Here is a 24,189-nt window from a genome sequence, read left to right as displayed (position 1 = left end):
GCACTGTATCACCCACATCCCTCTTGTCTTCAAGGACTGAGGTCCTGTGGAGAGCTGGGAACACTGCTGGAAAAAGGTCTTGCATTCCCAGCAGCAGGATGTGAGCATATTTGTGCCTCCCACAGGGCCAAGCACAGGCAGCACAGACAGGAATATGGAAGGGTGTTTTTCACATACAAAGACTTGATCTCTTGCTTATTTCATACACAAAGATTTAATCTCTGCTGGAGGAAAACATGGACTTGAGCTTGGTAGGGGCCTCCCAGGTGCCCAGCCAGCCCTTAGCAGTGGTGCACCCTTTACATTTCACATCATTACTCTTCTGCTCTTCCAGCCCCAGACCCACTCTGACCTCAGATTGCTTTCAGATGGCATTAGGATTTGGAGTTGTGCATTTCTAACTGTATTTCACTTTGGTTCTTTGTCTTTTTATTTCCCTTTAAATTAGAGAAGCCGATGTACACACATTATAAAATGACTTGTGTCATAATTTTGGATGTTCTTTAGATCTCCCTGCTATTATACAACAAGGGACAGGCCAGCTCTCTAGTGAGAATCAGAAATCACAGCAGAATTTTCATCCTTTTCATTTAGCTTTTTCTCATTCTAATTTGGACAGAATTTTTGCTTTTTTTGGACATTCATTTTTGCTATTTTTTATTTCTTAAGGCAGATACTTTTTATTCAGGCCAGGGAACAGTAAGACAAATAGGAAAGTTATTTAAACAGCCTGTAGCTTTTGCACTGGCCTTAACTTCCACAAGCAAGGCTGTATCAAGAAAAAAACCTACAGGAAATTACTTTTTAACTCAAACTGATGGAATTACACACTAACATAAAATTTCTATGACTATCTTTCAATTTCTTTGTTCTTTCTGTAATAATTTCTTGATTGTAGCACTTTAAAAACATTAAGCTTTCTTTCTTTCTTTCTTCCTTTCTTCCTTTCTTTCCTTTCTTTCCTTTCTTTCCTTTCTTTCTTTCTTTCTTTCTTTCTTTCTTTCTTTCTTTCTTTCTTTCTTTCTTTCTTAACATGTTTTCAAATAAAAGTTCACAAACACCCTCAGAAGAAGAAAATTACCAATTTTCCTCAGGGAAATAATGAGGCACATATAAATTTATCATGATAAAGAGCTCAATCCCCTACAACCATTATGTACAAGCAGTTTATGTGTATTTACCCTGTTGTATATAAAAACAGGCATTCTTTGTAATCCCAGAGCCAAAATGTCTAACTGCAAAGATATGAGAAAAAGACCTCAAAACTATACACAAGATCATAAAATTGCAGTTCCAGAAAAAGCCCAAAGAAGTCTTAATCCCCTCCTTGCACTGAAATAGGATTGATGTTTATCTCAACAACCCATGACAAAAATCTGTTTAATTCACTCTTAAAAATCCCCCAGGACATAGATCCCTGCAGTATCCCTAGGAAACATGCCCTAACAGCTGTATTTCCACCCTATAATACCGTACATCACTTTTGTACAATTTAATTAAATTCTTTTAATCTCTTACAACATTCTACAGCCTGGAAGACTCCTCCATGTGTCACAGCCCTCCAGATCAATTCTACCAACATAGAAATGATGCATTTTTGTTTTACATGCAGTGAAACTGATCACTTAAACACATTTTTTATGTTTTATACTATCAAACCACAGAAATTATTCCACAGAGGAAAAACATGGCTTTTAAATTTGACTGGATTTGAATATAGTCTCTAACATGCCACTTTTTATTTTCTGGGAATAATAGTGTTTTAAGATATTTCCTCTGAAACCCTGAAAGTGGACATAAAGCATGAATATTACAGCAAGACCCTCTCATTCAGCATCCTGGTGCAGATCCAAGGCATTACAATTATCTCCATGGATTTATTCCAGACTTCAACTTAGTGTGGCATAGGTCAAAATCTGTTCTGCAAGATCCAAAGTGCTGGTCTACTAATTAGTTATTAAAAATACCAGCATAGTCAGAAAATGAGGACACAGCTCTCCAATAGGCAATTTAACCCAAGGCCACTGTAATAAAATTGGTGCAGAGAAACAGAACTTGTGTGCAAGCAGAAAATCACAATAGCTCTGTTATACAACTCATAATTCACTTTTTTTTTTGGAAATATTTGACTCCAGTGATACAACACATATTTTTTGTGATACCTACCAGGGCTTCAGGGCAAACAAGAACAACTTCACTCACTGAACACCTCTGAAAGCACTGGCAGCTGCTGGCTGTGCTGCGACATCAGGATGAACAGCTGGCTTCCTTCCACTGCCCCAAGGAGATCACTGACCACTGTAAATAATGTTCTCCTTTCCTTCCAAAAGCCATCCTGAAGCCTGAATGATGCTGATCCAGAAATTAGAGGATGACAGGTGTTGGTTTTGGCTGGCATCCTCCTTCCAAACAACCTTCTGCAGAGAGGGAAGGTTAAGGACTGGGCCAGAGCTGGCAGGGTTTCTCACAGTGCGGTGCCGGATTTTGAAGCCAGTCCAGGTAACAGCACATTTTAAAGCACATTTTAAAGTCCAGGTAACAGCATATTTTTAAGTTTTCAGGAGCTTGTTGGTTTCCAGGCAGGCATTCACAATGTGCACTGTAAATGGTTCAATTTTTCCCTGACCTTTGCCAGCTGAGAAGGGCCAGAAGCCTTGTCCTGGTGATGCAATCTGCAGTGGGAGCTTCCTTGGGACAGGGGAACCTCTACCAAAGCCAGGAGGTGATGGAACTTCTACAGAACCTTTCATGACATCATCTGGTGAAATTTAAGACTCTCGTTCCCTCTGCTTGAACATGCATAAGGCAAAATAATGTTGCATCTAGTTTATTTTCCTTGCAATTGAATTTGGTGGTAGAAATATCCACTTTTAGTGGTAGAAATATCCACTTCAAACAAATGGCTGAGGTCAAGAGCTGCTCTTCATCCTTTGAATGCAACTAAACTGGGCAGTTTTTATGCACATTTGGTATAAATCAGAGTGCACATAAGAGTTCACAGAAATCTAGTCACCTTAATGAGCTAAATAATGGCTAACTGAGACTTGGATGGCTCCAAGTGCTGCACAGCAGCTGCATGAACTCAATGGGCAACACTCAATGATGTCCAAATGCAAAACACAGGAAAACTTCCTATTTTACTATGGGGACAATGCCACCAAAGCACCTCTCTGCTTCTGCTACCTCGCCTGAGCAAGCACACAAATGAGGGAACAAATTTCATGCAGATTCCCCCAAAACCCCTCAAAAATGCCAGCATGTACTTGAGAGCAAACTAATGGATTTTTGACTTGCATTTCTGGCACTATCTGGTGTCATTTCCCAGTTCCTTATGATTTCCAAATTCCCTTTACCCCACCGCAGCTGTGTAGAACTGCAAATTTACCCATGTCCATGGGATATTTTCTTTGTGGCTGAAAATATGAAAGTTCTTAAAGTAAAATCTAGATTCTCTGTCCCAATGATTCTTACATATCTTGTCAAAATAGAATAATTTGTAGTCCCATTAAGGCTGGTTTCTTTCACTGTCTGCAGAAGCGACTTTAGTATGGCAGGAGATTTATTTATCCAGACTATCTTAAAAAATGCAGTGATGAGTCAGTCTAATTCTTCATGTCATTCTCCCCAAGCAGGTTTTGGAGCTTCTAATTACTGGGAAAGGTTAGCCCTGCCTGTGAAATACGAGGATATGTCATCTCCTTCTCTGGTGGCACTAAACAGGAACTTTAGGACATACTTGCTTTCAGGCCAATTATGAATGTCCCTTTTCACATTCAGGCATAATTTGATCATCAGAGTTCCTGCTTCCTAGCAGAAGCTCAGCATTCTCATGTTATACAATGAAAAATTGAGCACACAGATGAATTAGGTGAGGCACTGCTTCAGCAGACTTACTGACTGCTTTCCCAGTACTAAGACCACTTCCAGAGTCTCAGAATTAATATTTCTAAATGTAAGAAATATGTCTACTTCACTTGCTAGAAATGCTATAGGCATAAAAGATACTGGTCAAAATAACTGATATTTGATTTGGCAGCTCCTGCCAGGCGCTGCACTTCCGAGACCAGTCATACATGTTCTAAATTTACCCTCTGATGTTTTTTTGTGAGCTGCTGATTAAATTATGGAAAAGATTTTTCTTTATTACTGTGTTCTCTTTCCTCTCTTTATAAAGTGTACAAAAGAACAGAAGCACTATTAGCATGAATCAGCCAGCGGCTTTGGATGTGTAGTTCCCATAAGCTGAGAGAGAGTTTCAGGGAAATGTATGTGAGGGGAAATTGGGAGCCTTTCCTAGATCTTGCAGCAAAAAAATTCTGCAGTTTCATTGCCTTAATGCCGATGACATCCTGGCCTCTCCCACCAGGTGTCACTGCGAAGTCACACAGGAGGATCTGCTGGTGATCACGCAGACAAAATGAAGATTAATAAGGCATGGGAGTAATCTCTGAAAAATAGGCTTTTTCCCCCTCCTCCTCCTGGTTCCTAGCCAAAAAAGGAAACACAGCAACACCACTGTGTGGTAGCTCAACAAAGCAGAGTATCAGCTTTAGAGGATGACTGTGTAAAGCTCATACTACTCAAAAGATTTAAATGTGTGTTGTGGGAGCTGGGGCTGGGGCTTGGCTGCCAGGAGTGGCTCCCTCTTGATGTCTGAGGATGAAGAGGTGTCCAGAGGAGACATCCCAGCCATGGTGTCAGGACAAAGTCTGGAATGGGGATTCTCAATTTGAGATGATTTTGCGATTTAGAGACGTCCAAATTTAGAGTCATCCTCTGATCCTCTGATCCTGTGATCCTCTGACAGTGACATGAGATACGGGAGTAACTCACATGCAATTCTTTTTTAACTCACTTCTTATTTTTTAACTCACATGCTATTCCTTCCAAAGTCCCTAAGAGCCACAGGTGTGTCCCACAGAACAAGCTACAAAACTGTTCCTTTGTTTTCCTACTTTCTACTCTAATATCTGAGGACACATGCAGCAAACTCCTCATGTCACACTCCATGCATGCCAAAGGACCATCTATAGGTGAAAATCCTTCCTTCCCCTCCCAGCAGTGACAGAAGCACTCTCCACTGTGTCACATCCTTGATTTCCAAGCATGCACTCAGAGCATAACACCAGAAGTTATCCAGCTTTATCTGTGACTTGCTCAAGGAGATCACACCAGGACTTCTGAGCACTGCAGCCCAGAGGAGGTCCCTGTCCTGCTCCAGGGACCCTGATTAACCCTTCTGGGCTGCTCCTGGTCTAGCAGCAACATGCCAGTAGGGAGGGAAGTCCTCCTGCCCCATTCCCCAGGATTCAGCATCACATAATCCCAAAATCAACAAATTTCCAAACTGCAGCACAGGGACATCTCAACCTTCTTTTGTCACTTAACAGAATCATGGAGGTGACCTCTATCTGAGTGCCCTGCTGCCACCCCTCCTCACAACAGCTCAACAGCCTTTCCAAGTGCTTGGTAGCAAATTAAGCCACTTTAATTACACCATGACAGAATTAACTTCTGTGGAAGAGTGCTCTAAAAAAAGCATATAAATGAAATTAATTTTACCTGCAATTCACTTTTTAAATGCATGTTATTTTTAAGCTATTACTCCTCATATACAGAACATATAAATACTCTTATCTTGTTGCTTTGGAAGCTCTCTTTGCTACACCAGCACTTGCTTTAAAATTATCTGTAAGACTTATCATTGCTAAAACATATTCTCAAACCAACAATGATCATACAGCAAACTGAAATAAAAACCACTCTTTGCTGCTGCTATGCATTTAAATGTGTAGCTGATTTCAGTGGCAGAACTTTAAACTCTGTTTTATAGGATATCACTCTATTTTAGTACAAGCATTTATCAGGCACAGCTCTGAAAATGTTAAGTCAGACTATGAAAACATTGTCAGTGCTTATTTTAGTAATAAACCCCATGCTTAATCTATGCTTTCATGTTACAGTAATCTATGTATCAATCTATAACCTTCCAGCTAAATGCACTAAGTAGATTAAGCTCTGATTGATTTGAAATGTTTTTCACTATATTATCAAAAGTCTACAGATCAGCATAAATACCTCGAAGAAATTTTTTCTCCTTTGGCAGATTTACAAAAGCAGAGCTTAACTTGAATTGCAATGAACTTCTGCATTTTTCCAGGGCAAAAAGCCTGTCAAATGTACTCTAGATCTGCTGTGCTTGTGGACTCAGGAAAAACCTGTGATTAATAGTGCGGCGCATCTATTCTGTCGTGACAGGAGCGATGACATTGTGAAGAAAAGTGTCCCCCCGAGGTCTGCCATGCATGTGAAGTGCCAGGAGCCACCCCAAAGGGTGGCACTGCTGGGTTGCCATCTGCAGAGCTCACTGTGCAAACAGCTCTCACAAAGGGGAGGGGGAATTGCTGTCAGGGTGCTCTTGCTATGTAGATGAAAGTCGTTAAAAGTCATTAAAAATCATCCTCCCCAAATAGAAAACACTTTGAGTTTTTTTCCATGCTGCACTCAGGGAAAGTGAGAAGCAGGTTGTGAGCTGTCACAGAAACCCAGTGGGTGCTGCAGGGAGGCTCTGCTGTCACTGCCAGGGGTCACAGAACTTCAGCAACAAAAAGAGCATGGAAGGGAAGAGGAGTGTGCTGAACTCTCCCTGATCCTGATTCTCACAGCTCCTCTGCAGACTGCCTGCTGGAGCTGGCTGCACAGATGGAGGGAGAGTTCTGCATATGCTCAGCGCTCATCCTGGTAGCTCGCTGAGATGGCAGCAGTGCAAACAAACACGGGCCTGAGCATCCCACCCAGCTCGGCTGGGAGCTGGGGAAGGCACGGCTGCAAACCACACCAGGAATGGGGGAAGAGTAAAAGTAGTCTTGAGGTGGCACAGTTCAGTCTTTGCCAAGTTTTCAAGTATTTCCATTCAGGTAAGTTTGGATTTAAAATGTGGTTCAAGTTTATCCCAAAGAAGAGGTGGCATCCAAGAAAAGGCAAGGCTTTGGAAAAACAAAGGTGACAGTGTGTTGGCAGAGTATCCTAGGTTAAAGCTCACTGGCAAGCACAACTGGATTCTCTTGGAGCCCACTGGGGAGGTGTCTCTTATTTCTCAGTTGTCCTTATCCATTTATCCCCATGGAATATCCAGCTTCTTCTGGATCCTGCTCCATCCATCCATGCACGTAGACAGCTGATGTCTGAGCACTGCAGACTCAATGACACCTTGGCCCCACATCTGGTTCAAGCACAAGTTCTCAGTCCTGACACCAGTCCCAGGTTTACCTCCATGAGGATTGCACAAGTGATGACAAGAGAAGGAGCTCAGCTCACACAGCTCAGCTCTGGATTTGATTTTGGGTTCCCATTAGTTGGGAATGTTTAAATCGGGTTTTCCTGTGGGACCTTCTACACCTTGCTTGTGAAAAAAGAGAATTATTTAGTTCAATATAAACTGTATTAGGACACAAAGTGACATTTCCAAATCCTAATTTCTTTCAAACATAACCCCAGTGAACAACAGGTCCAATGGTCCTAATGTGCCTCATGCCTCACAGGTTACAGAACCTGGCTTGGCATAAGCAGACTGCACTCGATCACACATTCTTTTCTTACCAGAGCACATTAACATAAAGTTAACAAGCAAATTCATTATAGAGGGCAAACCTGAAAGTCAATGTCAGCCAAGAAATTGCCTGAGCAATCCTGTAATTGAATAAAAATAGGTGTCAGCAAAACAAGTGTCATCCTGGGCTTGCTGATGTGCTGGGGTTCATGGGCTTGACAAACTCCTCTCAGTGTGGTGCTGTGTGTGAGACTCTGCAAGGAGACCTGATGTACTAAATGATGTTTATCAGACAAATATGGGTGGTAGGAGTAGGCACATTTGACCTCCAGAGTCAAACAGCCTGCCCACAACTTCACAAGAAAATTAATAAAGTGAAGGAAAACTAGCATTTTGATACTTAGCCACTTCTCTGGTTACAAAGTGTGAAGGAAAACTAGCATTTTGATACTTCTTAGCCACTTCTCTGGTTACAAAGCGCTTTCACTGCACAAGGAGGACACTTGCAAATATGCTGTATTGCAGTAGAAGTATGTATTTAAATGTAAAAGATAATAAACCTGTATCTGATTTTTCCACTGATGTGTTTGATGAGTTTGTACACTGATTTATGGGATCAGCATCTTTAGGAGGGGCAAACAACTCATTCATTTTAATTTCCTCATTTCTGGGTCTAAGGACCCTGGTCTAGCTGTGATACAGACCAATTTAAGTAGCGATACCTATTTTTTCACCAACTAACTGTTAATGGCATTTTGTAACCTATTCTGTTCCATTAAGCCTCAAGAGAACTAGGAGCAGCCAACAGGACACAGTTCACAGATGTATCTGGAAACTTTCTCTCTGTAGAAGTAAGAAAACCTTGGGATTACGCTGGGACCTGTAGGAGAAAGGTGACTTTAGAGGGAAGCTGTGTCACAGGAAAGAGACACTGCCAGGTCCAAAAGCCAGGATGCCTGTGAGAAGGAACTGCTGGCAGCAGCATTAGTCAGCAGCAGAGAGAGGGATGCATGATAAGGACCTGTTATACATCTAGATACAGACATAGATATATAGATATAGATATATAGGTACAGATATAGATAGTATAGATAGATATAGATATAGATATAGAGATACAGATATACATATACATATACATATACATATACATATACATGTGTGTGGTTTTTTTAAACTTTTTATTCTGATATATTACTTTAAAAGCCTACAACAATGCCCAAAAGAACTGGGAGTGGTGAGGATCCTCTCCCAAGCTAACAAGCAGCTGAGATCACTTTTCAAGCAGCTGCTCACACACACCAAAATGGCCATTTTCCAGCTGAAAGGATCAAAGAGAACAGAGCTCCAAAGATGACCCTCCACCCCCCTGTCAGGCCCATTTTCACAGGAAAGAAGCCAATTACCGGGGTCTGCTTTTAGAAATTTTTTTAGGTGGCAAGATGTGGGCAGCTTCCAAGGCCCACCTAGTTCTGTGGAAAACAGCTAATCAAGTAAAATTGTTTCCTCGCTTTCTCCTTTAAGATAGAGCCCCTTTCCCTCCCCATTTCTGTCCTTTCCTGTGATTTGAAAACTGGCACGTCCATGAGTGATTGCAGGTGCCATTAAATAATGAAGCAGTTCTGTTCATTAAAGCCCAGTGATTTATTACCTTCAGACTAAGGGAAACAAAACAGCCTGAAAACAGAATTCTTACACCATTTCACATTATTTCCACTCCAGCACACCAGGCAACTCTTAGAATAGCAGGTTTTCAGCTCTGTGGTGAACCAGTGCCCAGAAATGCAATGCTGGATGTCTAATTCCAGCAAGGTCTGTAATTCTAGAGCATGACTTAAACTCATAACTAACTGCTGGCCTAAATGTTGTGTCCTACCTTCATAGAGCCAGTCGCTGAGCCCATTGAAAATAACACCTTCCTTTCCTGTGGAGACCACTCGGATGGCTTGTTTCCCCACATGGGCACAGTAATAGATGTTATTCTCAAAGATAAATATCTGATTTGAAGGAAAAAAAAAAAAAGAAAAAGAAAAAGAGAACAGCATTAAGCAGTGGCTCCAGCATAAAATGTTGCATTTTGCTTTTTACAATAATTGGCAGTACGAAATCACATATCACAGTTTATGGCATCTTTTATCAAAAAAAAAAAGGATTTCCACAGCTTGCTTCCAATGCCATCAGCTAATAGAAAGATGCTAATTTACAACAAACTGAAGCCTTGGTGCTTTGATATAAGCTTTGTTTCTCTCACTCCTGTCTTCATTTCTGAAGAAACTGAACAGTTCAGTCAGAGGGCATGAGATGAAGAGTTCCACTGCTCAGGTTTGGAGAGTTGTTAGAGCTATTGCTGTGAAATGTTCCTGTGAATCAGGCTCTTTATTCATGTGTCTAAATGCTGATCAGGAAGTAAAGCTTTAGCCAGCCACTAATAAAAATATTGTTCCATGGCATCTGTCTTTATCATGAGGTTAAATTGTTCTGTGTTCCTCTGCCATCGATAGCACAATTCCTGTCCCCTCACCCCAAAGTGAAACACACCTTGCTCTAAGTAAAGTCACAGAATCACAGAATCACTTGGTTGTAAAACACCCCTAAAGTCTTTAAGGTCCCTTCCAACCCAAACCATTCTGTGATTCTAAGATCACTGAGTCCAAGCATTAACCCAGCACTGCCAAGCCCATCACTAGAGCACATCCTCCAATGCCACATCTACACATCTTTTAAATACCCCCAGAGATGGTGACTCCATGGGCAGCCTGTTTCCATGCTTGGCAACCCTTTCTGTGAAGGAATTGCTCTGGAAATCCAACCTAAACCTCCCTGGCACAGCTTGAGGGCATTTCCTCTTGTCTTACCATTTGCTCCTTGGGAAAAGAGACAGATCCCCCCTTGCTACCCCCTCCTTTCAGGTAATTGTGGGGAGTGATTTGGTCTCCTAATGCCTCAGGTTTTGGCTTTTATATTTTTCAGATTCTGTACTGCTTTAGTTTGTAGTTCTGAGCTTCATATTAAGGGATAGTAAGCTCTCTTCACAGAATAGGGAGACAAAACAATTCCTTCTCTAGCTGGGGACCAAAGACAAATAAATGATCCAAATTTTAGGCCCAAGAGCACAAACAATGGCAGAATGAAGACGGCAAAAAGAAGGATGGGATTTCATAACCCAAAGCTGTAATTGGACAATTAACTCTAATATTCAAATGGAGCAGAACTTATAAAAGTGAGAGACCTGTGACCATTTTGTGCCTATTTTGGTTCATCTTGGGTGTAGCCCTGGCTGGGCTCTTGTGCTGCCCAAGGTGAATCCATTGAGGCCTTTTAATAAATTCCTACTTTATTCTTTAATTCCATCTGTTCTAGTCTTTGTTTTAGGTCAGCCTTTACAAGGCATCCACCCTCTGAGCCTCTTTTTCTCCAGTTAAACAATCCCAGCTCCCTCAGCCACCCCTCCAAGTTTGGAGCTCCAGACCCTTCCCCAGCTCCATTGCCCTTCTCTGGACATGATCCAGCACCTCAAAGTCTTTCTTGTTGTGAGGGAGCTGAACACAGGGTTTGGGGTGCAGCCTCACCAGTGCCCAGGACAGAGGGACAATCACTGCCCTGGTCCTGCTGGCCACACCATTTCTGATACAGGCCAGGATGCCTTTGGCTCTCTTGACCACCTGGGCACACCTGACTCATGTTCAGCTGCTGTCACCCAGCACCCCCAGGTCCTTTCCCCACAGGGCCACTTTCCAGCCACTGTCCCCAGCCTGTAGCACTGCCTGGGGTTGCTGTGACCCAAATTCAGGACTTGGCCCTGTTGAGCCTCTCACCACTGGCTCTTTTTGTAGACAGGCATCACATCTGCTGACCTCCAGTGACCTGGGCTCTCCCCAGTTAACCAGGGATTCTGGTAAATGATGGGGCAGTGGCTCAGTGAGCACTTGTGCCATCTCCCACAGCTCCCTTGGATGGATCCCATGCAGTCCCATAGATTGTGTGTGTCTGAGAGGTGTGGCAGGTCACTGACCCTTTATTCTGCTCCTCATCCGCATCTTTAACACATTTCTAAACTCTATTAAAACTGAAAAGATGTTATCAGTAAGCTATTTAGACTGAAATGCAAACTGTTAATATAATTTAGTAGACATTTATAGGTGGGTTTTTCTACGCTTGAAGATATTGGAATAAATGTTATGTATTTCTACCATGATACTAGAAAGCAATTTCTCACGTTATGAAATGAGAGAATTGGGAAAAATATTTGCTTTCATCTTCTGCTTCACATCCTATTATGGTATATGTTTCACCCAAAGATGAGCTGGAAAGATTCCAGAAAAAAGTATAGATCTTAATTTAATTTTGGCAGGAGTTATAGCAGGTTTGCCTAAAGGTAAAAATTATTACTGAAACTGTAGCTTGCTCTTCTTCCTTTTAAACTAGGAAGAGCTGCATTCAATGAATAGATTTTGAAAGTAAAAATACATTGTGGAAGATATTACATTCTCTTTCCTACCTTGAATTTTAGTAAACAGAGCAGCCAGGTAAGGTATTCCAAGTAAAGAATTTTATGTATTAGCTAATCTGCATATGGGGAGGTTGTTGAAGTTTAAATGTGCATAAAAATTGTGAAGACTAAGCAGAATAAGATACTCAGAATTCAAATAAATCCAAATCTCTGTGTCTGAGTACTAAATGTGTTAAGGGGTGCTTGGGTAAGAGCTCTTCTATGGCAGGCACACAATCAAGTGGATTTATTCAAGTGATGCAACCCTTCCCTTGCCCACATTCTTCCAGCAAAATAAGGTTTGCAATATTTTGTACTATAGTTAATGTTTTATGAGTTTACAGAAAAAATAAAGAAGGTGGATTGACAACCTACTCCCACCCTTGCCTTTTTAAGGTGTTGCAATGTTTCCATCTTCACTGTTTGATCTTTCAAAGCTTCATTGCACTCATCAGGCTGTGTGAGGTATCTGGTAGCTGCAGTGGAAAAATAATATAGTGCTCTGACTTCAAACTGCCTCCCATATAATTCAGAGCCAAACTGCAGCACCTCATGGAGATTTGAAAATTATCCTCCTAACTACAGTGTCTTGTACCCTAAAAACGTCAACCATAATCAAGATAAAAGATAACTGAAGCAGCACAAGGAAGATTTCTGTTTAATGTATCTTATAAATTAAGAAAAAGCTTTTGGACTTCTGTTATTCATCAAGAGAGAAATGTCTTTGGATTACCTCACATCCCATGTTAGAAACAGATTTGAAGTTATTGTGAAATACCTGTGTAACAATTTTTACTGTTTTGGCTTCATGGCATCAAAGCAGTGCTTTCTATCAAATGATCAATCCTGCCAGCTAATTAGAGAATAAGAAATTTCAGTAAAGAAAAATAGTAAAAATATGTTCAGACATCACATTTACATGACTTTATGCCAGCTTTGCATAGCACTCCTAGACAAATTTAAAATGATGACAGAAGGGATGAAGTTCAGTTTTATGCCTCTCTGTACAGGAGATAAAGAGCAGAGCCCAAATTTCTGGTGTCTTTGCTTTTCGTGTGCATATTTGAGCAAGACTTTAACCCAGACATTCTTGCAGTACATGTGCCTTAAAATCCAACACTGAACACAACTACTGGCATGGAAAACCAAGCTGTGCTAAGCCAGGAAAGCCCTGTGCTGAATTCCATGTCCCTTTTCATCATGACACATTCAACACAGAGGAAAGAGAAGATATTCTGAAATAAGAAAGAAGAATGGAAACATCCATACATAGATTGAAGAAACAGAAATTGCTAACACAACAGAAAAAAAAAACCAAGGAAGATGTAAGTTTACAAGATGATGGACAGACACAGAATAAAAGGAAAAATGTATTTTCACCATTTAGTTTCTCAAAAACAACAGGCAAACCAATGAAACCTAGAATATTTTTCCTAATGAAATCAGAATTAACATATGGAACTTCGCTGGATCTAGCAGAAGACCTCTCTTTCTGCTGGATGTTTTAACAGATGCCCCCAAGATTAAACACTTAGCAAAAATAACTGCAACATCTGAGGGGATTAAGATAAAGTTTGGGTTTTTTCAAATGAATTCACTAAATCCCAGGATAATAAAAATCAATGGATTTTGCTCTTGGCTTTGTGTGGCTCAGTATGCGACTTTCAGCTGTAACCCCTTTATCCTCAAGTATCAGCACACCACTAACTCCTGTGATCTGGGAAGAAATCTCTGCCTGTATGCAACTGGTGTTAGAATTGAAAACCTCAAACTATTTGACATCCTTGCACCACACAATTAAAATTGGAGGAAAAAAAATATGAGGGTGATTGGACCACAAGCCTGAGACAGGAAGAAAAGTCAAAGCTTAAGTATCTGGTAAGATAAATTTATACAGTAGGGTAAATATTTGATCTAACAACAAATTAAACTTAAGTCACTTCAAACATGCAAGAGCCTTAATGATTCTGATTGATTCAAGGATTTATTTAAAATGCTTTTGCAACTGCTTAAGGGCTTCTAAAATAATTCTCTCTACCAAACTGACCCAGAGTGGTGTTCAGCAATTATGCTGCATTAATTAAAATATTGGTACCTTTAAATGGATTAATTTATGGATTCTTTTTGGAATATAATGAAAATCATTTCCTTAAGACTTAAAAAGTCACAGTGACCAACTATTTTGAGTAGGTAAACACCTCCTTTTACAGTTGGTCAACCTACCTTCCTTCCAGCTAAAGAGATGTGTGAAATTCCTACTTCTCCATAGATCAAAAGAATATAAATTCATGTGCATTAATCTGCATTTTTACTTCTCCTATTTATTTACCAGCTGTAGAGTGGCATTCTAAGTTTATGTTCTCTTTACCCCACAATTTCTAATGTATAACTTGTCAACTGCATGAACTGCATCACTCAAATTTCTCATAAAGTTAATGCCTGGATGTTTATTACTTTAAGGTATTAGCACATTGAGAAGTGCAAATGTTTCCTACACCTTAAAGGCTCCTTTCCACACTGCAAGGTGAGCCCACAGGATTTACCTGTGAGAGAAGAGATAACATGGAAAGGTTGGCACTCTGACATGGAGAGTTTGATCAACAAGAACTGGTTTTCATGTACAGAGTCATAAACCTTTCCTTGGCAATGTGTGCTGGGTTTGGCTGGGGTAGAGTTAATTTTCTTCCCAGTGGCTGTGTTCTGGATTTGTGCTGAGCACAGTGTTGATAATGCAGAGATATTTTTGTTAATGCTGAGCAAGGTTTACACAGAATTTTCTGCTTTTTGTGCTGCTACGCTGTCATGGATGCTGGGGGTGCCTGGGATGATGGGAGGGGACACAGCCAGGACAGGGGACCCAAAATGACCCAAGGGCTGTCCCAGACCACACAGCATCATGAATATATAAAGTGGGGGAAGGAGAAGGAGGAGGGGAACTTCTGGAGGGATGGTGTTTGTCATCCCAAGTCACTGATACATGTGATGGGGCCCTGCTCTTCTGGAGGTGGCTGAACACCTGCCCAACCATGGGAAGCAGGGAATTAATTCCTGTTTTGCTTTGTTTGTGTGCCCAGCTTTCACTTCTCCTATTAAACAGCATTTATCTCCACCCACGAGTGCTCTGGGTTTTACTCTTCTGGTTCTCTCCCTGATCCCACTGGAGCAATCAGCTGTGTGGGGCTTGGCTGCTGGCTGGGGTTAAACCACAAAACCCTTCTTTAAATTCAAAATCAGTTCAATCTTCCTTTAAGGCTTAAAAAGACCAGGCACAAAAAGGAAGACACAGTGAGTGGGGAAATAGAACTACAAATAAACACACTATTGTCTCCTCATCCAACATGATGTATTTCATTGTTTCTTGTTTTTAATGTCAAAACTTTATTTTTTCTCTTTCTGCTCTTTTGTTGGAAAACCAGTTTTCCTGAGAGCACATTCTGAATAATAAGAAAAGAAACAGAATAATTTAAAGACTTTTTTGCACCACTCAGAAACACTTGTATTTATTTTGCAGAATCAGTAAACAAAAAAATCTACGAAAAAATACAGACCTGCCACTGGTTAAAGATGAGCCCATCAGGAGCACTGCTAGTGCATCTGTGAAAATGTATTTATAAAAGGGTGAAAATGCTGGGTTTGTATGTATGTGAGAGGAGAGACAAAATGTGAGAGAAACACAGACACCATGGTCACCAGTGGATGGGGAGGGGTAGGAAGAGAAGCTGTTTATTTTTGGGTTTTTTTTCACTCTCACAATTCTGTTACAATTAATAGCAAATTATCAAACTGATTTCCCCAAATGGAGTCTGTTTTGCCCCAATGGCAACTGGCAAGTGATCCCCCTGTCCTTAGCTCCACCCATGAGATTTTCACAGAATTTTCTCCCCCAGGCCCACTGGGGAGGGGGAGTGATAGAGCAACTTGGTGGGCAACCCACCACAATAATCTCACAAGGGGATTTAAAGCCCCTTTAATCAAGGACTTTTTAAAAAACTTTTCAGCATAAGAAATTTCCTTAGAACAGTCTGACTCATGTCCATTTTTTTTGGGTTTCAGTGATAGGAATGTTTTGTGCTGAACTGTATATTAACTGTCTACATATTTATATGGTGTTATTCATCACATTGATCAGAATGCCTCTGGAAAATACACACAGATTTATCTTACCAATATGTTCAGGAAGTGGAAAAGTATTATGTCTTTATTTATATGCTAAGTGGCTGGCTGAGGTCTGTAACAGAGCCACAACTTGTAAATGTGGTTTGGAAATGTCAGACCATGGACACAAGTAGTTTTGATTGTTATCAAACCCTTCCTGGAAATGCACAAACAGAAAGACCTTCCCTCTACACCATTTCTAGTGCTCTTTAATTCCATCCAAATATTTTGGAGATATCCCTTCTTAGCTGGTTTTGTTTTTTGCTGCCATATGGAACCTGGAAGCTGAGGACAGTGGAAATGAAAAGCTGCAAAGAGAGAGATTCCCTGCTGTTTGTTTGAGTTAAATCCTGACTGTACCACCCAGAATCAGCCTGGGCCTGTCCTCATCCATGTAGCATCTTGAAGCAGAAACAATAATTGTGTTTTCATTTTGTGATCCCAAGGAAGTGTGACAAGAATTGTACCAGAAAGGTCTTGGCATTTTGCACTTACTGCTCTTACATCAACTTCAGCAGAAAAATGTGTGATCAATTCAAAATCAGTTCTAAAGCTTGTTGCTGATTGATTATGCATTATTTAATGAATACTCTGCCAATTTCTTTTGAGCCTCATAAAATGCAAACTTTGATGTTCAAATAGCTGTCATTAATGTATTCTGTCATTAGTGTTTTTCCTAATGCATATGATGTGATTACACCAGCTCTTATCAGTCCTTCAAAGAGGGTAATGAAACCATAAACTGCTCCTCACCAGTGAGTTTGCATAATAAGATCTAGTATTTTAATTAGGTTTTTCTTCTTGCTATTTAAAAATAGTTTGATACCAGGTGATAAAAAAAAAACACAAGACAAAAACCTTCAAAATATTTTCATTCTCTCCCTCAATTGGTTCATGTTCAAACTTAGGAAAGAGACAGAATACAATTGTGACAGAGGAGTGAGATAAAGAATTTTAAATCAACTTTTTTTTCTTCACAAAATGAAAATGTCATTATTAAGACCAGTGATTACACAATTAAACTCTTCCACACAATCAGAACATTGCAGAGGATCACATCTTAATAAATAATTGACAGAAAAGGCTACACTTGCAGTTTTTCATACCAGACCATTTGTCTGCTTTAATTCAAAGTAAGAAGCTGACTCCTTAAGACACCAGGGATTTAGAAGACATTGCAGTTTCTGAAGGTATGCCACAAAGAGATAAAGCTTAGTTTAATTCAAATTTACCTTGCCCAGACATAGGCAAAGGTAATGTTTACATCACAGGGAATTTTAAACCTGTTTAAAATAACTCTGCTGGGAAGATTTCAGGACAGAGAAGCTAAAAAAAACGGGGGATCACTACAGGCAGAGAATACAGAAGTGAAGATTGATGCATGTAAGAATCATGCTGATGCATGAACACATCAAAATCAATATTCATGACTCATCACTGGGGATGGAAGACTTGAAAACATCTGATTCCAGGTGTAAGAGCTTGGCTGCACAGAAATCAGTGCAGTGAAAAGAAATGAAGCTGTTTGTGCAAGGGAAACCACCAGAGCCGCAGCAAAACTCAAACAAAAAAATCTCCTGCCTTCAGTGGCCTTGACTGAATATTTGGAAAAGGAAATTTAGAAGAGTCACCCCTAGTAAATCATGAAAATCTCCTGATTTTAGGCACATAGCTTGGAAACTGCCAATATACCTTGCAAAATAAACATTAAGAAATTAATTTTGCTTTCGTTACATGTGATCAACAAAGCCACCGAAACGTCAGAGAGAATGGAAAAAACATTCCTTCTTGTCTTCAAATGAAGAAACATTTCCTATCTCTGTGAGCAGTGTCCAGAGCTCTAGAGCAGAGTCTGAAGGGTTCCCCAGAGAGGATGTGGAGATCTGGAGGTGACTTCTGCTGGGGCTGGGGGAGGTGATCTCCTTGTGGGGCTTGGATGTGGGTGGAGGAAGGAAAGGAGCAGTGGGAGGGCCTGATCCCAGCTTTCTGGTCAGGAGGAAGGAGATGTGCCCTTCTCCATATAAATGGAAGAAGGCTCACATTTAAATACCCTGATCCTCATGGGGAAACTTAACCTTTATCTCCTGCAGGGCCAAAAAAACCCAAGCACAATAACCCAGGAGATGCATGGAGGGCATTTGTCCTGACACAGGTGATGAAGGAGCTGATGGAGATGTTCTGCTGGACCTCACACTTTCAAACCAGGAGAAATTACAGGGCAAGGTGAAAGCTGGGAGTAGCTGATGCTGCACACACCATGAGGTGGTGAAGTTCAGGATCACAAGAGGAAATATGGCAAAAAAAAAGAATGAAGCCCTGGAATTTAGGAGAGCAGACTTTGGCCTATTCAGAAACTTGCTTGGAAGTAGCCCCCTTGCATTCTCTCTTAGGAAATCAGTAGAGATTTAAGATCTTATGGGTTTAAATGCCTTTAGACAATCCAAAATTGTCAAAACTAATACTTGAGATAAAGTCCCAAATAATAGACTATAGAAGTAATGGCAGATTTCTATGATATGGAGACACATTCCCAAAATTTTTCCTTTTAAACTGGGTACAGAAGAGATTTTTTTTTTCTTCTTGATTCTCTCAGTTTAAGCCCTTCCGTGCATTAATATTCTTCTCGATTTTTTGCAAGTTTTTTTATATTTTTGACATTGCATCGTTACAGATGCTGTGCATTTCAATTTGTGTTCTGTGAGCAGGTTAGACCACAACATGCATGGGTTGTAATCACACCTAGAATCTGCCAAAGTACAGACAAATAAACACTTATCAGAATTCTAGAGATTTAAAAATGTCTGTTTCAAGAAAAATGTGCTGTCCTATTTTCTGTTCTTCAGGGAAGAAAGGAGGGTTTGTTTCACCTCAACAAAGAGAAAGAGCCATGTCTGCTTGTATTTCATTGCCCTGTATTCTAATGGGGTTATTTTAATTTATAACTGCCTTGTTATATAAAAGAATGTAATAGTAAATGTACCATTTAGCATGGAACTCTGCTTCTGCTTTTAAGTTCTGCTTGATGGATTATCGTGTATTCTATAACCTAATATCTCTGATGGTTATGTAGGGCATGACTATAAATTAGATTATTTAATGTGAGATGATACAGTGTTCCATTTAAAATACTTTATTGTGTTATAGAGAGAACACCTGACTAAGAAGAGCACAAAGATTATTTGTGTCAGCATAAAGAAGGAGGAGAGCTAACAGGATTTTCCATGAAGTTTCCTCATCTCTCTGGTAAATGGCAGCTCCTGGGGAAGGAGAGAGCAGCACCACAAGCCAAGGTGGGACCCTCCTTGAGTGGCACTGCCCCGTCCTGCCTGTGGCATCCCAACGTCTGTAATTTCCCCACACTCTCAGCAGTGACTGCTGCTGCCTAAAGGATAAGGTCAATATTTTCATGGCAGCTATCTAAAAGAAAAGGTCAATATTTTCACTGCAGTTTTAAGAACCACACTTTTCATAAGCACATATTCCAAAGGACGTCCTCCACCTACCAATGATTTGTAAGACGCCAGGAACACTTGTGCATGGACAGGAAGATAATTTTGGCAGTCAGATCTCTGAAATGAAAACTGCCCCTAATAAAAAAGAGTGGTTCACTATCCATAAATCTCAATTGAAATTCAAAAAATTTCTGTAAAGGGAGGGAACAACTTCCAGTGGCACTGACCCAAAGCTGGAGTGTTTTCCTGCTAGGAATATTGTACAGTAGCAGGCGAGGAAATTTGGTAACATATAAGGAAGAGAATTCATTATTTCCTTGTAAAGGAACAGGATGGTGAGTTCCTCTAAGCTAGAAAATCCATGGATATTTGCATTTCTTGTGAGAACACACTCAGTTTCCTTAATGCACACTGTGAATGTCAGTGACATTTAATGCATCAATTCTGTAAGTCCATTTAAAAGCAGGAATCTATTGCTGTAACTTCAGAAAAGAAAGTGACATATAAAAAATCAAACTTCACCAGAAAACAAAATGACAGATAAGAAATCACAGAGGAAGCCTGTGGTAATGTCTCACCCCCAGGGGAAAAGCCTGCATCATCCTATGTGTCACATTGGGTGTAAGGGCAATTATTTCTGATTTATTGGTGAAATTCTACACAAATAGCAAATTTCATTTTGTCCTCTGAAATATTTCACAGCCACGAAAAGAGCAACATCCTATTTTAAATAAAATTACCTAAATATTCCTTCAGTAACATTTTATTGCAACACCTGCAGTTATCCTAAATATCCTGCTCTTTTGCCACCTGATGAAGATGCAGTAGCAAGGGTGCTGGGAGGAGAAGAGATTGTGACCATTTGTCAGCAAAGAACATAACACTGACTGTGCTAAAGCCTCCCTTTAGGGGCACAAGGACCCAATCCTGTTTTTAACTTTTCACATCCTTGTCATTCCTTTGTCACCAAGCCCAGGGGTGACAAAGGAATGACAAGGATGTGAAAAGTTAAAAATAGGACACTGCTGCCACTGTAAACAAAGAGAGAGCATGAAAGGCATAAAACCCCAACAAACAAAACAAAACCTAAACACAACACTTTCCAGTGGAATGATTTGAATAAAGTGAGGGGAGAGGAGAAAGGAGCAACCTGTCCAGGTGCTCAGTATATATGTAATATGTTTAAATTAAATTTTCCTAAAAAAAATCATATTCTTATGTTCGAGAAGGGGATGAGGAGATGGCACATTATTATGCTGAAAATCTTACTTTTCCAGAATGTAGATCCCTCACTATGCTTAAATAGGTCTTAAATAGACTTTGGGGTTGGGGGTGGAGTGAGACAGGGCAGAAATCTTTTTTTTTTTGCAACTAGCAAGATAAGCAAGCCAGAATAATTACATACAGTAGACCACAGCTAAATATTGATTCATATGTCATTGTAAAAAAGAAAAGGTGAGGGAACAACAGCCTGAAAATAATGATGCAAAAATCTATGAAAGAATGGTAGAGACAAATAGAACTACAGCAATTATACACAGAGCAGTCTAAAAGCCCTGCTGGAATAGGAACAACAGCAGATGATTCAGTGCCTCTTGTGGAAATGATCCTCTTCCCTTGATTTCTGTGCAGCCCTTCTGCCTGGAACTAAGCTGGCATGACAGGCACAAATTCAGGCAGGGGAAAAACTCCTAATTAGAGGAGTCACTCCAGTTTAGTTCCAGGTGTCATCATTTAACCAGCTTTTTCTGCATCTAGATATCCTAGTTGGAAAAACATTGTACTACAGCATTAAAAAAATTATAAAGGAAATAGGTAGGTTCTGGTCATGTGCAGCAGGATCTATCATTCAAATGTTTTATATATTAAAAAAATCCAATGGTTCACTTAATTGTATTGCACTTTTTAATATTTATGACACTAAGCTGTTTACCAGCATCAGCATTCACTGTTTGAAGGCACCTGCAAACCCCTAACATGGAAGAGGCTGAAAGAATCACTCCATTTTTTCCCCTGGCATTTGCATTTCCCTGAAATAGAGATTTCTTATTGCATATTCTGCACCTGCTGTGAAACTTAACTTCTGTTACCTTAGAACCAATTATAAACTTGATTGCAGCCCAATCTACAAGAAAAAGAGATAGTTCCTGCTCCAAAAAGAGTTGACACTGAAAAAGGCTTATTGCCTATGAATGCAGGAAAAATCTGTTTTGGCCCTTCTGTGGGGCTGCAGTAAATGCAAGGACATGCAAAACTTCCAGCAACCCTAATCTGCTTTCTGGATGTTTTCTGTACTTAAAGAAACTGTGTAAACAATAATAGACTGACTGGTCAGGAGAACTTTAAAAGAAATGTTTCTCTTTGTAGAAGAATAAATGCTATGATCTATGAGAGAGATTTTTTAGAATTATAACTGCTGCCTCTGAAGTTGTGCAAAACTGCTTCCCCCAGCATCTGATGTGTCACCATTACCATTAATATCTGTCAGGATGGTTACAGATTCTGATTTTGGAAAAAAAAAAAGAAAATAGCAGCACAACAGAAGTGCTTCTGCTTTTGATATTGGAGTTTAACAGCTCCTGTGAACTGTATTTAGTGCTGTCAATGCAGACAAATATTCACTGCATTTTATTAGAGCAGGCCTCCTGCCTCCTCTCTCCTTGTGGCAGCAGGGCCCTTGGATATTCCTTGTCCTTAATGCAAATACTTTGAGCCTGGATGCGCTCATTTTGGGGTGACTTAGATAAAAGCCTCCTGAAAGCTTTGGGTTTATTGGATTCCTTGAGCACCTCAGTTAAAGAGATGCACTGGACAGTCCCTGAAGCACTGAAGCACTCCTGAAGCACTCCCTGATTTTGTCTGTGCTGCCAAGAAAAACAGCGAAGAAAACCTCTTCACACTGCACTCACTTTTCTTGATAAACAGACAGGTCCAGGCCTGTCAGCCACACAAGTTTAATGAAGCTGAGCTCAGGATCTCAGGCACCATTAACCTTTTCTTAGATACTGTTGGGACAAATGTACCACAGGAACATTGCTGAGCTCTCAGCACGTGGGCAGAGCCTTGGAACATGAGATGGAACATGATGAAACTGGTAAAATATTCCAATAAGATCAATTAACAGAAGGTTTTTATGTTTTGGTGGCAAAATCAGAAGTGGGTAGCTGTTGAGTCATAGATGGCATGATCAGAGAAAGAGAAGAAATCCAAGGAGTGAAGATTCTTGTGCAGATAAGCATGCCCAGAACAGGACAAAGGTACAGAATAACACCTTTTTGCAGTCCTGTCATGCCACCCACAGCCTCATATTGCTGGAAAATATCACACAAACTGAGGATAGTACAGTCTGTTCACTAAAAAGCCACCAAGCACCATGCTGAAGGCCAGTAGGCTGATGAAATGGAATTCTAAGTGTGGCTTTGGGCTGTGAGGTGCACCACAGAAAGGATGGATTTTTCCCATAGGCATTTTGCATAGTCATTTACACCCACAAATAGTGAATATATCACACAGCTATTCCAAGTTAACAGTGTTTTTCACTTATGCTGGAAAGGCAGAAATGATGATTCATGCTGTAGGACAAATGAGAGGAATGAGCCCTTTATTAACAGCCAAAATTAGGGAATGTGTTCCCTCTTGCATTGAAATTAGTGGCTCTCTTTCTAATGACTCTGGAGCTCACACTGCTGAGGGCCCCATTCTTCCAACAGCTTTGTGAGATTTAATTTGTCAAGACTTTGGCTGAGATCAGAGAAAAGCTGAAGCATTTTTTCTGAGATGCCAGAAGTGAGAGCTTTTTTGCATTCTGATCTTCTGACAGATTTTCTCTGATCCAGTATCTGCCATTATTTAAACAGCTCAGTTGGCATGTGTGGCACTCTGCAGGCTAGTAAGAAGTCAAGAAACATGCTCTGAGGACTTAATCATGCAAAAATTGGCATATAATTTAATGAGAAAGGACAAAATAAAGCAAGATAAATAGAAAATTGCTCCTGGGAATCTTCCACTATATTTTTAATTGCAGAGAATGCAGATCATTCAGGTTCCTTCTATTTCAGATTTATTTCTTTTTTGAATGATTAGACATGCAAGAGAGAAAGAGGTCAGGCTCAGCAACCCAAAGTTCCCCTAGGAAGGATGAAACAGAAGCTACAAAGAGGATAACAATTCTGGAACCAAGCCCTCTTACTCTCCTGCCCTGCCTTTCCTTTATGTTGCCAAAAAAGAACAAACCAGGAGATTTCAAGGAGAAAGCTATTTTATTTCCTGAAAATTGGGGTATCTTCAAGGTGATGCAAACCACACTTGCCCTTGGCTCCCTCCTTTCCTGGGAGATGCAGGATGGAGCCAGTGCTCAGGGAGTGCAGCACCAGGGCTGACACACAATTGGGGTCCTCCTGATGCTGCAGGACCCCCCCAAACACCCCCAGGAGCCTCCTGGGACCAGAGGAGCTGATTTGTGGTTCCCAGCTACTCCTTTCCCTCCCACTCAACACATTTTCCCTCCTTCTCCTGCAACACCACTCAGTGCACATTTAGCAAAC

The 24,189-nt window shown here is 40.5% G+C and overlaps 1 protein-coding gene across 2 annotated transcripts in view; it reads right to left on the bottom strand.

Annotated features, from left to right (window-relative positions):
• DPP6 (dipeptidyl peptidase like 6) overlaps positions 1–24,189 on the bottom strand; it is a 566,729-nt gene that overhangs the window by 76,395 nt on the left and 466,145 nt on the right. For both annotated transcript variants that reach the window (XM_031064312.1, XM_031064313.1), the window contains exon 8: positions 9,426–9,546. In XM_031064312.1, the coding sequence (XP_030920172.1) occupies positions 9,426–9,546 (121 nt within the window). The remainder of the gene's footprint in view (positions 1–9,425; positions 9,547–24,189) is intronic.

The sequence above is a fragment of the Geospiza fortis genome, unplaced genomic scaffold (assembly GCF_000277835.1).
Source record: "Geospiza fortis unplaced genomic scaffold, GeoFor_1.0 scaffold73, whole genome shotgun sequence".
In the NCBI taxonomy this organism is placed as follows: domain Eukaryota; kingdom Metazoa; phylum Chordata; class Aves; order Passeriformes; family Thraupidae; genus Geospiza; species Geospiza fortis.
Note: the sequence above shows the minus strand (reverse complement) of the source record. Positions and strands in the feature narration are given on the sequence as shown.